Source organism: Hordeum vulgare, chromosome 5H (genome assembly GCF_904849725.1).
Source record: "Hordeum vulgare subsp. vulgare chromosome 5H, MorexV3_pseudomolecules_assembly, whole genome shotgun sequence".
NCBI lineage: Eukaryota > Viridiplantae > Streptophyta > Magnoliopsida > Poales > Poaceae > Hordeum > Hordeum vulgare.
The window spans coordinates 412025110-412041733 of NC_058522.1; the positions used below are offsets into that span (position 1 = coordinate 412025110).

At 41.8% G+C, this 16624-nt stretch overlaps 1 protein-coding gene and 1 long non-coding RNA gene across 2 annotated transcripts; one reads left to right on the forward strand and one right to left on the reverse strand.

Annotated features, from left to right (window-relative positions):
* Positions 1-7250: 7250 nt before the first annotated feature.
* Positions 7251-8208, reverse strand: LOC123397261. The gene is made up of 2 exons (XR_006609942.1): positions 7987-8208; positions 7251-7456 (listed from the first exon to the last, which is right to left on the reverse strand). It is a non-coding gene; the product is annotated as an uncharacterized LOC123397261 (long non-coding RNA).
* Positions 8209-10063: 1855 nt separating this feature from the next.
* LOC123397603 lies at positions 10064-12949 on the forward strand. Its single transcript, XM_045092139.1, has 2 exons — positions 10064-11056; positions 12173-12949. Exons 1-2 carry the CDS (start codon positions 10892-10894, stop codon positions 12653-12655), a joined length of 648 nt encoding a protein of 215 aa, XP_044948074.1. The 5' UTR covers positions 10064-10891; the 3' UTR covers positions 12656-12949.
* The last annotated feature ends 3675 nt before the right edge of the window (positions 12950-16624 follow it).

The window sequence follows — 16624 nt, forward strand, 5'->3', positions numbered from 1 at the left end:
ATTTGTTGTTGCATGTTTTACGTGGCTGTTATGGGTATCTAGTATGATCGCGTCTTACTTACGCAAAGCCACAACGGTGATATGCAAATTGCTATTTAACCTTCTCCAAGGACCGCCTAGGCCAAATCCGATTCAACTAAAGTTGAAGAAACAGACACCCGTCAATCATCTTTATGCAACAAGTTGCATGTCAGTCGATGAAACCGGTATCTCGTAAGTGTACGAGTAAAGTTGGTTCGGGCTGCTTCAATCCAACAATACCGCCGAATCAAGAAAAGACTAAGGAGGGCAGAAAACTGAACATCAACGCCCACAAACTTTTTTGTGTTCTACTCGAGATATCATCTACGCATGAACCTAGCTCATGATGCCACTATTAGGAAACGTCGCATGGGAAACAAAAAAATTCCTACACACATGCAATACCTATCCATGGTGATGATCATCTACGAGAGGGGAGAGTGAATCTACATACCCTTGTAGATCGCTAAGCGGAAGCGTAGATAACACGATTGATGTAGTGGAACATCTTCACGATCCAAATCGCAGCCCGTCCCGCGATCTCATCACGATCCGTCCCGCGATCCCATCATAATCCATCCCGATCTAGTGTCGAATGAACGGCACCTCCGCGTTCAACACACGTACAACTCGATGACGATCCCCGCCTTCTTGATCCAGAAAGAGGGGCGGAGAGGTAGATGAGTTCTCCGGCAGCGTGATGGCGCGCCGGTGATGGTGGTGATCTATTCCTGGGGGGCTTCGCCTAAGCACTGCAGAAATCCGATCTACAGGAAGAACTACAAACTAGAGGAGAGGGTAGCACGTGGCTGAAATTCTGTGTCTCAAAAACCCTCAATACCTCTAGTATATATATGAGGGAGAGAGGGGAGGAGGCAGCCTCAAACCCTAAAGGTTTGGCCGAAATTGGAGGTGGAGGAGTCCTACTCCAATCCTACTAGGAGTAGGATTCCTCCATTCCACTTGGAAACCCTTTCCACCTTTTCCACCTATGGGTTTTTTTGCCTCTCAAACCTCATGGGCCTTAGTGGGAGCTTATGTCATCCCACTAGGGGATGCTTTGTATCCTCCCACAGCCCATACGGCCCCTCGGGGCGTGACACCCCTCCCGATGGTCCCCGGTACCCTCTCGGCACTCCCAGTACACTACCGACGAGCCCGAAACTTTTCCGATGACCAAAACAGAACTTCCTATATCAGTCTTTACCTCCGGACCATTCTGGAGCTCCTCGTGATGTCCGGGATCTCATCCGGGATTCCGAACAACTTTCGGTTACCAACACCTATAAGTCAACTATACCAAAACGTCACCGAACCTTAAGTGTGCAGACCCTACGGGTTCGAGAACTATGCAGACATGAACGAGACACCTCTACGATCAATAACCAATAGCGGGACCTGGATGCCCATATTGGCTCCTACATATTCTACAAATATCTTTATCGGTTGAACCTCTATGTCAAGGATTCAGTTAATCCTGTATGATGTTCCCTTTGTCCTTCGGTATGTTACTTGCCCAAGATTCGATCGTCGGTATCTCTATACCTAGTTCAATCTCGTTATCGGCAAGTCTCTTTACTCGTTCCGTAATACAAGATCTCGTGGCTATCTCCTTAGTCACATTGCTTGCAAGGCTTATTGTGATGTTGTATTACCGAGTGGGCCCCGAGATACCTCTCCGTCATACAGAGTGACAAATCCCAGTCTCGATTCACGCTAACCCAACAGACACCTTCGAAGATACCTGTAGAGCACCTTTATAGTCACCCAGTTACGTTGCGACGTTTGATACACACAAGGTATTCCTCTGGTGTTCGGCAGTTGCATGATCTCATGGTCATAGGAACAGATAAATTGACATGCAGAAAACAGTAGCAATAAACTAACACGATCATATGCTATGTTTATAGTTTGGGTCTTGTCCATCACATCATTCTCCTAATGATGTGATCCCATTATCAAGTGACAACGCTTGTCTATGGCTAGGAAACCTTAACCATCTTTGATCAACGATCTAGTCAACTAGAGGCTTACTAGGGACAATTTTTTGTCTATGTATGCACACATGTATTTGAGTTTCCAATCAATACAATTATATCATGGATAATAAACGATTATCATGAACAAGGAAATATAATAATAACCAATTTATTATTGCCTCTAGGGCATATTTCCAACAAATCAATAATAAAGTGGTTATTATTATATTTGCTTGTTCATGATAATTGTCTATTATTCATGCTATAATTGTTTTAACGAGAAACAGTAATACATGTGTGAATATATAGATCCCAATGTGTCCCTAGTGAGCCTCTAGTTGGCTAGCTCGTTGATCAATAGATGATCCTGGTTTCGTGATCATGGACATTGGATGTCATTGATAACGGAATCACATCATTAGGAGAATGATGTGATGGACAAGACCCAATCCTAAGCATAGCACTAGATCATGTTGTTCGTCTGCTAAAGCTTTTCTAATGTCAAGTATCATTTCCTTCGACCATGAGATTGTGCAACTCCCGGATACCGTAGGAATGCTTTGGGTGCATCAAACGTCACAATGTAACTGGATGGCTATGAAGGTGTACTACGGGTATCTCCGAAAGTGTCTGTTGGGTTGGCACAGATCGAGACTGTAATTTGTCACTCTGTATGACAAAAAGGTATCTCAGGGCCCACTCGGTGGAACATCATCATAATGAGCTCAATGTGACTAAGGAGTTAGTCGCGGGATGATGTGCTACAGAACGAGTAAAGAGACTTGCCGGTAACGAGATTGAACAAGGTATGGGGATACCGACGATCGAATCTCGGGCAAGTTATATACCGGTAGACAAAGGGAATTGTATACGGGATTGAGTGAATCCTTGACATCATGGTTCATCCGATGAGATCATCGTGGAACATGTGGGAGCCAACATGGATATCCAGACCCCACTGTTGGTTATTGACCGGAGAGGTGTCTCGGTCATGTGTGCATGCTTCTCGAACCCGTAGGGTCTACACACTTAAGGTTCGATGACGCTAGGGTTGTATGGGAATAGTGTACATGGTTACCGAAGGTTGTTTGGAGTCCCGGATGAGACCCCGGACGTCACGAGTAGCTACGGAATGGTCCAGAGGTAAATATTGATATATAGGAAGTCTTGTTTTGGTCACCGGAAAAGTTTCGGGCTCATCGGTAGTGTACCGGGAGGGTGCCGGAGGACCCCCGGGAGGGGTGTGATGACCAAAGGACTTCATGGGCTGTTAAAGGAGGTGGACCAGCTCTTATTGGGCTGGGCAAATCATTCCCTAAAGGCCCAGGCAGCTAGGGATAAGGGGATAAGGCTAAAGGAGATATAATAATAACCAATTTATTATTGCCTCTAGGGCATATTTCCAACAAGGAGTTGATGTATTCTCCATGTGTTAATGCTTTGTTTCGATTCTCTATTAAAAGGAGGCCTTAATATCCCTTAGTTTCCCTTTGAACCCCGCTGCCACGGGAGGGTACAACAAAAGATGTCATGCAAGTTTTTATTATAAGCACATATGACCATATACAGAATACATGCCTACATCACATTGATGAATTGGAGCTATTTCTGTGGCGCTCTAGGTTGTGACTCTTACATGATGAATGTCACCCAACACAAATATCCATCGCTGATCCAATGCCTACACCTTTCGTATATTGATCTTTGCTAAGTTACTACTATTGCTGCTGCTATTACAAACATCACAAACTGCTACTATTATTGTTACTATTGGTACTTTGCTACTAAACACTTTGTTGCAGAAAGATATTCCATGTGTGGTTGAATTGAAAACTCAACTGGTAAGACTCGTAAATATTCTTTGCCCCCCTTGTGTCGAATCAACAAATTTGGATGAAATTCTACCCTCGAAGACTGTCGCAATCCCGTGTACTTGTGGGTTTTCACCATCTCGTGCTTCTCTTCAGATGACAGGCTCTCCCACAGAGTGCCAGAGCTTGCGGATGTGAAGCGGTTGTGGTGTGGTGTGGAGTTAGAAGGGGGTGACCACCTTTAAATAATGGATTCCGGTGAGGCCAAATGTCCTAGTGCATCAATGCGGCACTGGAGCTGGTTCCTCGATCGATGAAGCAACTTAATGGCGGCATACAAATGAAAGGGCATTGAACGAGCATGGTAGATATCCGTTCTGTCTCGTCCAATAAACGTCTCTCCGACATTGAACATGTACGGACACCGGGACGCGGCGTGAGTGATGCTCTCGATCGGCACACCGCTTCAATGCCGGTGCCAATGAGAGATCGCGTTCGCTCTAAACCGACGTCAATGCGGAGGGCCGCTCTACAATGTCATGAATTCGAGCAGTTGGTGTTGGGTGAGAAGCGCGCGAGAGGAGGGTTTTTGATGGCACACGTTAGTGAGGAGCGGGCGTGACAGCGGTTGGGACACCCGCAAAACCTCAGTTTGTCTCCGGTTTGCGGGAAAAAGCACGTTAAGACCGACATGTGGACTCATACATGACCGCTTTGGATGACAAAACATGTCCGAACTGCGCGATACGAACGATTACGGTGGTTTGAGGGTCGGCATTAGAGATGCCTTAACCCCGTACATTAATTAACCACGTGGTTGATGCTAAACATTAAGATAATCTCGATCGTTAGGTTCGTTGATTAGACAAATAAGATTAGACCCGAGCATGGACAACCCGGGTTGAAAGGTCGACATTCGGGCCGGGTCAACTTTTCCGGCTGAGCCCGAAAATAAGCCTGAACATGGCTAAATAATTATTTTATTAAAAATATAGGTATTATTTAATTAAATATTCCAAATAATCTATCCCTACTAATGAAGCACCTATTGCTTCTGTGGTACGTCATTAAAATTGCCTCTAAAACTCTCTAATATTACCCACCAATGCCACTATATAAGTTATAGAAAACGTTTTGCAGGGAATCCTTGCATGGACCGGCCCAAGCATAGGGACCAGCTATACTACACTTTGCTCGCTGGAAAATACACAACACGCCCATTTGGGCCAGCCCATGGGAGGGGGCCTATTTTTTTAGTTTTTTAGTTACTATTATGTATTTGTTCCTTTTTACTTTTTTTAATTCAAATTAATCAAAAGTAAACTTTCGAAATTCAAAAAATTATATTTACATAAATGTTTCATAAAACATAAAATGTTTGCAAATTCAAAAATTGTTCGGATTTTTGTAAAAATGTTTACATATTAAAAAATCGTAATTTTGAAGAAAACATTCATGAATAAAAAAAATTCCATCATTTTGCGAAATTTCTTTAATGCAATTAAAAAATATTTGATAATTCAGAAAATGAATTATTCGCCAATTCACAAGAAAATACTTGAAAACAGTTCGTAATATAAAATATTGTTTGGAATTTTAAAAAATGTTTATAAATAGTAAAAAATGTTCTTGATTTTACAAATGTTACCAAATTTGTAAAAATGTTCACGAATGATCGAGTGTATGCAGTTCAACAGTAATGCTTCTGAGTCTTTCAGATTATATACGTGAGTGAATTTTGAGGAATTAATTGTCAGGGTGGATCGGAATATTATAGTATATTTTAAAAAATGTTTCTTGAAATCCAGAATAATTCTTTGAGTTATCAAGTTTTTTGACAACCATGATATTTTTAAAAAAATCTGAATATTGTTTCAACTTGTGAATTGTGAATAAAATTAAAAGAAGAAATATTTTCTTGCATTTGTGAACAAATTTTTGAAATCATTCGATGAGATATGAACATAATGTGGTCATCACCATTGAAGATGATGATTTTTTTCTTCCGTTGCAACGCACGGGTCCTTTTGCTAGTATTATTTAAATGTAAAAGGCCACCATTCACAGGTTTCGGCCGTGCCAGGCCGGGCTCGGGCTCGGGCTTTGGGATTTTGTGTCTGCGTTGGTTTAGATGTGTCCAGCCCGAACAAGCCCAGCCTGGGTTTAAATGTGTCTGCGTTGTGTACGAGTACAAGAAAGCCAGCAGAAGAAAAGTTTGGCCCCTTCCTCCCCCGCCGCAAAATACACGCCGCGCAGTCTGCCAATACCCAAAATTACGGAGGCGGCGGAGATGCAAATCCTCTCGCTCTTGATTACTCGAAGCGTCGGCAGGGTTGCCTCTGCACTGCCTCGCTGGTGGTTTCCAGCACTTGCGCGAGGAGATGCTCCACTCAAGAGTTTAGTACCAGCCTATCCATATCAACATCTTCATCGTCATTTCAGGTTTGTTCATCCCTCCTCTAGTTTCTACTCCCCAACATGTCGAGTGGTATTCATGTCCGTTTCGTGGATCTGGTTTCGGACAATTTTTCGATCTAGATTCTGCCTAACCAATTTGTCCATCTGGATTCTGCCTAGACCAATCTTTGGATCTGGATTCTGCCATTTTTTTTTCTTTGTCAAGATCTGTTCCGAAGGCAAGGAAAAGAAAACGTTTTTTTTAATTGGAACACGCCCACTAATAGTAGAAAGAAAAAGGAATTCATATTAGTTGTAATTGTAATCGATATTACTTTTGAATCTGAATAGGAATCGATTTCAGGGTTGGTTCTGTTAAGTTACCATTTTAATACTGATAGTAAGACTGACCTTTTCGAATGATGTATTTCTGTTAAGTGATTATTAATGGAAAGGGGTGTGAGCCCGGTTGAAAAAAGAAAAGACCGACCTTTTATGCTCTCCCTTCCCTCAGTGAGAAGAGTAGACTGAATTGGCTGCGCCAAATATCCACACATGGCGTGGATAAGAAGACTAGTAATGCAGCAGAGGACAGTGTCCCGACGTTAGGGACTAGTTGAACTGAAGATATATGTTACATGCCGATAATTTCAGGGAGCAGCCACCGTGATGGTGCTATATACAAGAGAGCGACTTATTGGGAGGATAATTACTTTTTTGATATCTCTGACCGTACAGAGAGTAAGTTGTCCAAATCTCTTTCCTTATTTTTCATTAATTTTATTTTTTTGTAATTTGCAGTATTTTTTGAACGTAAGTAGTGAGGAGGCTGAGATTGCACGTCCTGCACTGATTGAGTTCTGGTTACTTGCTGTGGGCGAGTCGCCTGTGAACAGTACAATGACTTAACCCCTCTCCAGGCCGTCCTATCAGGGATCAACACAGTGGCGGATCCAGGAATTGAACTTAGCTGGGGCGAAACATTTAAGTTCTAATTACTTTTATGGAGAAATACAATTCCTCTGAACCAATACTGCCAAAATTCAAATATGAAGCTAGATGCACTCAAAAATTAACTTAACTAATGTTTCGAAACTGTTCCAAGATTGTTGACAAGTAGGTGACTTAACCACCAAAAATCGCAAAGTACAGCATAAATGTCACAAGAACCATCTAACATGAACTCCCTCTGCTTGAATCGTTAATTCAGTAATGGCCAAAATATCCAACTCCATGGCAAATAGATACCTATAATAGTTGAACAAGATGCATATCAATATATATCTTAGAACAACTATGCTAATAGTTTGGAACAATAGACGACAGAAGTATCAATGTTCAAAAAAGCGGTAAGCGTAAGCGGAGCGGAAGGCCACAGCTTAGAGCAACGGCCGCTTAAGCGCAGCTTAACCTGGATTAAGCGGTTCTTTTAATTTGCCAGAATGTGGCCGTTTTTGAATAATATGCCAAAAAATAGGAAACATAGCACATATAGATAACTGAAAGTCTGAAATAGCACATAAGGATAAGGTTTAGTGGTTCACACAGCAAGCATAAATGCATAATAATGTTTTTATAAGATAAATGGCAGCAGCTCAAGCGTAAGTGCGTCCAGTCACCAGTTCATCTTTATCATCCTCATCCTCGTACTCTATCTCTTCCGCTGAATCTGTCTCCTCTAGTTCTTCTTCGTCGGACTCAAACTCTTCATCATGGAGATCTATGGATAATGCATCAATGGATCAGAGAAGGAGGAGAGGAGAGGACGAGATCCTCACTTGAATCTGTAGGGGTGGACATCCAAGAGGAGGAGGAGGAGCTGTCTGCGTTCAGATGCAGTAGGGGTGGACCTCTAGGAGGAGGAGGAGCAGTCATCGCTGGATGCAGAGCTGGAGCCGCCACCACTGAAGCTCAACGCTAAAAGTTCCACCTAGGGCAGAAGCGAAGCGTTTAGCTGTAGCTCAGCGCTTAAGCGCTGCCTAAAAATGATTTCTTGAACACTGAGAAGTACTCCCTCTGTTCCTAAATATAAGTCTTTCTAGAGATTTCACTAGTAGACTACGTATGGATGTATATGGACATGTTTTAGATTATAGATTCATTCATTTTGCTTTGTATGTAGACTTCTAGTGAAATATCTTAAAAGACTTATATTTAGGAACGGAGGTAGTATTACCCTACGGTAAGTATACGAGGATGGTTTGGTAGATGGCCTATACGTTCTCTCAAGCCACAAAAATGTTCTGTAATCTTCTTGTCATCAATCCCAGCAAATATATCTCGCTCAACATAGCATATCATTGTATCATCATTCAACCAATCACCAGATATCTCTTATTTCTCAAATCTATCCTTATGATATTCATGGCTAAGAAGACTCTTTCAACTGATGCCGTCGCTACCGGCAAAGTCAAAGCAAGTTTGATGAGTCAATAAACCAAAGAAAAATGTAAATGTTCCTTAGTTTCAACCAACTTGAGAGCAAGATTAGCGAGATGTCACAACCGCACAAAACATGAGACCTTTTCATCGTATCAGATATATTTTGAGCTGACTATCCAAACGATATTGTTCTTCTGGATCAAAGCCGACTGAGTACGTAGATGCAAGCTCAATTGGTTAGAAATTGAAGCAGTTCTGAATTGAAGGTCGTATTCAGAAGAAAATGGACCATCTCTGACTCTTTGTTGGTCTGGATGTGCTTGCTAATTTTGCAAACTGCAGCTGCTGGTCATTTGCATGAGCTCGATGCCATGCCGGTCACATCGTATGCATCCCACACAAAGCAGACAAGCCATGGCGGGACCATATCACATGCAACGGGGAGTTGGATGTGCTATATCAGCTTGTCGCGTGCTCCCTATACCCAAGGGGGATGTGCCTTGCTGTTGTTCTCAAGCCCCTGCCACCCTTCATCAAAGGGCTGCACAAGTCAAGCTTAGATGGTAGCACTAACTTCCCCCCAGATTAGTCAATCATCACCGCCATACGTGGAAAGCTTGAGCGACCGTTGTTTTTGCTTATGCTGCCCTGCGCCACTTTGGCCCAGCTTGCGTTGTCTTGGTGCTGCTTCGCTGTTGCTCACACCATCCCTGGTGAAGAAATGGAGAGCGGCAACCTCATTTTCTTTAGTTATAACTATCACATTATTTCTTTGGCAACCTCATCTATATTTTTTTGTTATTTACAACCATCACATTATTTCTTTTGGCTAACTATTTTTACTATGAGTTCTTCATAATCATTTTTATACTCATATTTTTGCGTTGAATTATCCACGTATTTAAAATAAATAATTACGTGTATGATAAAACATTTTAACAAAGCAGCACCTATTTTAACATAAGTAATTTGGTTCAAAATATAATGTTATGTTTTTTTAAACATTTTGGCATTTGCTAAGCATCATATAGTTAAAACCCTTAATCCTATCTGTTGTAGGAATTTCTTGCATGGTTGTGACTCTATTTTCATTTGACTTGGTATTTGAATACTTTGAGATATATATTTTTGTATAGAATAGTTTGTTATTGACAAATTTATCGCATTAGTTTTGTTGCCTATTTATTTTAATTGTGAGTTTTTCGTAGTCATTTTTATAAATAGATATTTTTGCATTGAACTATCCATGCTAATTTAAAATAAATATTTTGTGTGTAATGAGTGTCTCTGTTTTGTCAATATACACAGTCGATCACATAACTTAATATTTTGTTATTTATAACATTATCATACTTCCTCCCTTCCTAAATATAAGTCTTTTTTAGAGATTCCACTATGGAACTACATACGGATGTATATAGACATATTTTAGAGTGTAGATTCACTCATTTTGCTTCGTATGTAGTCCGTAATGAAATCTCTAAAAAGATTATATTTAGGAACGGAAGGCATATTATTTATTTGTATATCTACTTTTTGTATTATGAGTTCTTCGTAGTCATCTTTATACACATACTTTATGCTGGAATGTTATTTTGGGAGGTGGTGAGTGTCTCAGGTTTGTTAATATACACAGTCACTCACATGAGTCCATCTGTGTAAAATGTCGGTGATCAGTACCGGGGGCAAGTGCTGCTACATTTCGAAATTAATAAGTATTTTAATACCCAAGAGCCCATGGAAACAATTGTTTTCATCTAGAGTATTTCTAGGGTATCCTGTATTTTTCTCAAGGGAAACATAATAGTGGGTAAAGACTATTTTAATATGAAAATGTTACCAACTGTTCCCGTTGAGGTTAAAGTTAAACAAGTAGAATAAAGGTGTTCGCCATCACCCAAGCACATGCATCCAATCTAGGTGAGAGGTAGCCAGTTGTTGTTACAAGCCTTAAGGTCCAAGGTATGCGTCCTAAACTAGTGGTCAAGCAAGATGCATGGGATTTCACAAAGTTCAGCTAAGGGTTGCTAGCACCTTAAACTTCACTGTTGGAGTTGTAGCTTGTCCGGTCCTTGAAGACCTGCTGATTATCTCCTCTTTCCTATAGTCAGTGTACAATAGAAGTTTGAGCATTGATATACATGAATATAGGCACTGGATACCCATGGGCAGACCTTTAAATATCTGTGGCAAAGCATAACTTTCTTTATAACATCCATTTCTCAAATGTATTAACTAACGACAGCAATTTAAATCCTAAACTTTGGTGAAGCTCGGTTGGAGCCAGCGCGTGCATACGATATGCCACGTAACATGATGCAGATCTTTTCAATGAAGTTAGCTAAAGCTCCTATCAACAGTGGCTCAATACAGTTATATGGATATATAGCAGCACGTGATGAAGTTGATCTAAGACTCAATTATGTTTTCAATCGTACCAGGGATGATCCCATCATTGTGCAGCAGGTGAACATCTATACTTATCTGCAATCATTGTAAATTATGTGCATAAATGAAGGTAGATTGAAACCTACATACTTCTGATGGCATACCACAGCAACTTGATCTCCTTTAAATGATATATGGGATGGAGGCGGTAGAATACATGGTGTAAAGAATGGGTATGTTGTGCTACAAATGCCCCTGGTTTTGATTTATTAAAAGTCATTTCCTATAATATAGAACATAGGCTTGGTCTGCTGTTCTTTTTTTCTTTTCGCAAATATTCGTTCTTAGTTTCTTTTACACATATTTTGTATGAATCTGTGGAGAAGACTCTGGAGCTGTCGCCGAAGTACCACAATCCCTTGATGAAATTTAACTGATTCCAAATGCCGAAATTTGATGATACCAATCTATTGTACGCATCGTAGCCCCCAAAGCTCAAATTTGATTTAGCAGTTTAGATTAGAACTCCAATAGTCATACCCTGCCATCCTACATTCTTGGGAATTATTGGTACCCAAGGCGTGTCATGCTGCAAAAACACTGATAGTCAAGGGGCCCGACCGCTCAAAGCCCAAATTTAGTTTAGCGGTTCAGATTAAAACTCCAGTACTCATTCCCTGCCATCCTACATTCTCTGGATTGATTGGTACCCAAGGACGTTGCAGACACTGATAGTCAAGGGGCTATAATCAAAATTGCCTTGCGTTTGTTGGTGCTTTACAGACCTGTGATTTGCAGATCTGGGCATGTGGCAAATACTAGGAATATTAGGATGTCTAATAACTGACTTAGTGGATATCCAGGACCTGCATTTTTTTTACTATGTTCTGTTTGGTGAACGTTCTAATTTTTACTTGAAAGGTTGTCTCTGTAGCATCGGCGTTGTAGGATCGTATGGTAGAGCCATATCAGAATTGATGATTGTATTAGTATCAAAATGGTCTTATGATACCAAGATACATGAGATATTGAAAACTATGCTTGAAATTCCTTTTATTTGCCTCCGAGGGTTAGGATTTATGGTTTTGTGTTGTCTTTTTTTAGAGATCTGATGGCACATGGCCAGCAAGGAATGTATTAGCTTCAGAATCTCTTATTTTGCTATCAAGAGCTACTAATTGTAATAATTTACAGGGTTCTCTCATTGAAATGAACGGTCCTAAGAGAGCCATCCTGTTGATATTTGATGTACTACTTGAGTTTGACATGAGGATCAAGAATGGGGAGAATGAAGAGGATGATTTACAGCTGATTGATGGAATCTCAGAATTTGATGGTTTACTCATGTCATGGAGACCACACGAGGTTCGCATTGGTGGAAATTGTGGTGCAGTTGATACGTCCTTTGCACTTGTTCATAATTCAGTCGAGGCCACAGTAGAAGTTATCATATCAAAAGTGCAGACTAGCTTTGATTTATCTCTCAGTTCTACAATCGCTCTTCTGGAGATGGATAAAGAATTCCAGCTCTTCAGTGGAAACATTAGTGAGTCCTGTGGCTTAGGAAGCTTTGTGATTGTTGTCACATGGGATACACTGTTGCATTTGAAGTTCAAGGTTGATCATGAAGGCTGTAACAGTAATATTGAACGCAATTGTTCCTTCAAAGCTAAGTGAAATGAACACGCCAGCCATCAACTAAATCTTGAGACTGCCTCAGTTTTAGTTAAGGTGGCTTGGGCTGTGTTGCCTGCATCGTTGAGCAATTAACAGTATTGTGTATCCTGCGCTGTATATAACCGAATGTACTAACTTGGACCCTTATTTCAGTAGTTCGTGTAACTAGTTGCACACAAATCCTGAGAACTTGGGCTGTGTTGCCTGCATCGTTGAGCAATTAACAGTATTGCATCCTGCACTGTATATAACCGAGTGTATTAACTTGGACCCTTATTTCAGTCGTTCGTGTAACTAGTTGCACCCAAATCCTGAGAATTTGCCATTTCAGAAATAACATGCCTTGCCGACTCTAACAGAAGAATCAGTACAAAAGAACTTCGACTTTCCTTTCTCAGTATTTGCTTCGCTCAAATACTTTGCTCTAATTTATCAGTTTATGCATATTGCACTTTCTTGATACTCGGTACTCCTAAACTAATATAAGAGTGCCGTCCTCCACTCCTCCCGTCATGCTTAGCAGGCCCTGAAGCCCTCTTATCCACCAAACAGTGTACCTAAAAGAGCCGTTGATTAGTTTCATAATAAAAATGATGAAAACTATAGGCAACGAAACTTTTAGGCGAAACAGAATAGTTAGTCAACATGTAGCGAATAAACAATATGATGACGATAGTGCTAGAGAATTAATTAGATCATGTCTAAAGCTCAACAACCACATGTTTTGACATCAACAATCATGTAAGATTGATCTCACCAATTTAGAAAAAAGACATGACCTGTCTTATTTTCAAGAGGCAAATCAATTAAGAATGGAATAAGCAAAGAGAGGCCCTACTAAAATATAGATATATCTTACAGTGATTATACTTGATAATTGGGCATACTAGTGCATAATAAATGAAAAATGAACTAAATGTATCATATATATCAATTCCAAATTATGATTCAGGGATGCACATAATGTAGCATTGGACATAGAATAAATATGAATGAAATGAAGAAAAAAGTACAACAAAAAGCAGGCCGATTGAGTAATGATTAACCTACAAATATCATGTTGAGAAGTGAAATTGAGAAATCCCATATGCAAATAAGCAACGGTAATATGTAATGACCCCTGTAGAGAAGAGAGCATATATATAGCTAGAAAAGTAAAGCAAGACTGTAATATGTAATGACCCCTGTAGAGAGAGCAGATATATAGCTAGAAAAGTAAAGCAAGACTATTTATATGATTATATCACAAACCATCTATGAATCGATTAACACATCATTCCAATACAGATGCAGTGCCATGGAGCCCATCTGCTGGCAGGTGCATGCTCCCTTATGGAGACAGACATACATGAATGAGCGAGGGAGGAATTTGAAATTTCTGTGACAACACGAATTTTCCCACAAAAAAAGAGAGGGAGGAATTTGAAATTTCAGTGACAATACGAATGACATGGTTTTGATTTTGAATGTCTAATGGGATGAAAGTGAAAACATGGTGGGAACATAGCATCAAAACCCCACAAACCAGCGATTGCATTGCTTGGTACTCTGCACATGGCTGCAATAAGCGTACCTATGTGAATGCACTAGCAATCTGGCAGGCATTATCACATATGTTGGCTTTTGAACGTGCGTATGCAGCTGTACAGGCGTGCCTACGCGATTCTTGCTTTGACCGGCTACTTGACGGAACTTGCGTAACTAGCGACACGAATAAAACTGATCGATAGATTTGATGGCTAAAGGCCCGTGTCGAGCCTTTGCTTTGTATTGCTTTTCTTTTTTCTGGTGTTACAATCAACACCCCTAGGGTGTCTTTTATACACGTCCACAAGGGACTATGAAAATAGACTAGGACTAGGAATCCTAATACTACTAGGACTCAGTTTGGCTTTCTTTCCTAATCCTAGATGGCAACGTGATTAACTCACATTCACCCCCTAATCACGATGTCCTTACTTTCGACCTGGGTCCCAAACATGATTACTGCTTCTCATAACTGTCATCATCGGCATTGCCTTTGCCGTCCATCGCAGCATTTTCTGGACCGTCTTTACTGTCGTCGGCTCGTCCGTAGCTTGATGACAACACTCATTTTTGGTCGTGTCTACAATCTTCACCTCTTCTTTGGTGCTTTGTAGACTGTCTTTCGGATCATCAAGGGCACATCTTTCGAACCTGAGCGTGACCATACTTTGGTCTAACTTTGAATTCCAAGCTCTTGGCGCTTGCATCAGCCCGTAAAGTGCCTTCTTGAGCTTGTCAACTTTCGCTTGTTCGTCTTTCTTCTCGTAGCCGAGGGGTTGTTCCACGTACACTTCCTTTGTGAGATCACCGTTGAGGAAAGCGGATTTAACATCCATATGATGAACCTTCCAATCCTCTTGTGCTGCCAAAGTTAGGAGCACTCTCACCATCTCGATTCGAGCAACCGGTGCAAACACCTCATCATAGTCAACTCCTTGACGTTGAACGTAGCCCTTTGCAACGAGTCTTGCCTTGTACTTCACAATGGCACCCTCCGTGTCCTTCTTTAACTTGTAAACCCACTTCAAACCTATCGTATTTTGGTTTGGAGGTCGGGTTACCAAAGTCCACGTGACATTGCTCTCAATTGCCTTCATCTCCTCATCCATGGCGTGCGTCCAGCTAGGACTTTTGCTCGCCTCTACGAAGTTCGCCGGCTCCTCAACTCCGAACAGACATAGTCCGGAGTACTCGAGCGTAACTGGCTTTGTGTACTTGTAGACTTTCTTGAGGGTCTTGTAGCGACGAGGCCCTGAGGAGTCCGTTGTGGCTTGCGAAGGAGGCGACACAAATTGTATCGGTGTTGATGCACTTGAGGAAGACGGCTGAGACCTTGGTGTGTCATCGACATCCGTGTCGTCGGCGTAGTCGTCGTGACCGTGACCATCATCTTGATTGTCGTCGTCACTATGCGCCTCGTTGTCGATGTTGTCGTCGAGATCTCCGCCTGTGTCGTGCACGGCGTTGTCGCTATATCCTTGCGACCTATGCGCGTCGTTGTCGGTGTCGGCACCATGATGATCACTACCATTGTGGTCACCTTGGTTGGGCGTCTTGCCAACCACCTGGACATCCTCCCCTGCATCATCATCAGTTGGAAATTCAACTGCAAATATGTTACTGTTTGGAGCATCGTCGGCTGCGGCGCTCCAATTCCACGCTTGGTTTTCTTCAAACACGACGTCGCGTGAAATCCGTAGACGCTTGTCTTGTAGATCGTAGAAACGGTATGCCTTGGTGCCAGAACTGCTCTCGTATCCGATGAACACCATCTTGGTGCTACGATCGGCAAGCTTTGAGAGATGTGGCTCCGCCGTCTTCACATGTGCCACGCACCCGAACGTCCGTAGATGAGACACATTCGGCTTACGTCCGTAAATTGCTTCATACGGAGTCTTGCCGATCACCGCCTTCGTTGGAGCCCGGTTGAGAAGATAGACCGCCGTCGAGACAGCTTCTCCCCAAAAAATCCCCGGCAGGTTCTTGCTCTTGAGTAAACTCCTTGCCATGTCAACGACGGTTCGATTGCGCCTTTCAACGACCCCATTCTGTTGCGGCGTGTAAGGTGCCGTGAGGAACCTCTTTATGCCAATCTTCTCGCAGTAGTCGTTGAACTCATTCGACGTAAACTCTCTGCCGCGATCTGTCCGTAGAGCGCGAACCTTCAGCTTGTGTTCCATCTCCGTTGCAGCCTTCAGCTTCTTGAATGCTTCAAACGCCTCATCTTTAGACCGTAGGAGAACGACCCACATATATCTCGAGTAGTCGTCTACCACAAGGAAGAAATACTTCTTTCCAGCGTGAGTTGCCGGGGTGATAGGGCCACATAGATCACCATGGAGCAGCTCGAGTGCATCACTTGCACGATACGTAGACTGAGCAGGGAATGGCCTGCGGTGCTGTTTTCCAACCAAGCACCCGTCACATACTCGATCAACATGG

Excerpts from the sequence above, each read along its gene's own strand:
- LOC123397603 (XM_045092139.1), top strand. The coding sequence starts at position 10,892 with ATGCCACGTAACATGATGCAGATCTTTTCAATGAAGTTAGCTAAAGCT. Across the intron at positions 11,057-12,172 it reads ATCCCATCATTGTGCAGCAG|GGTTCTCTCATTGAAATGAA; the intron begins GTGAACATCTAT and ends AATAATTTACAG.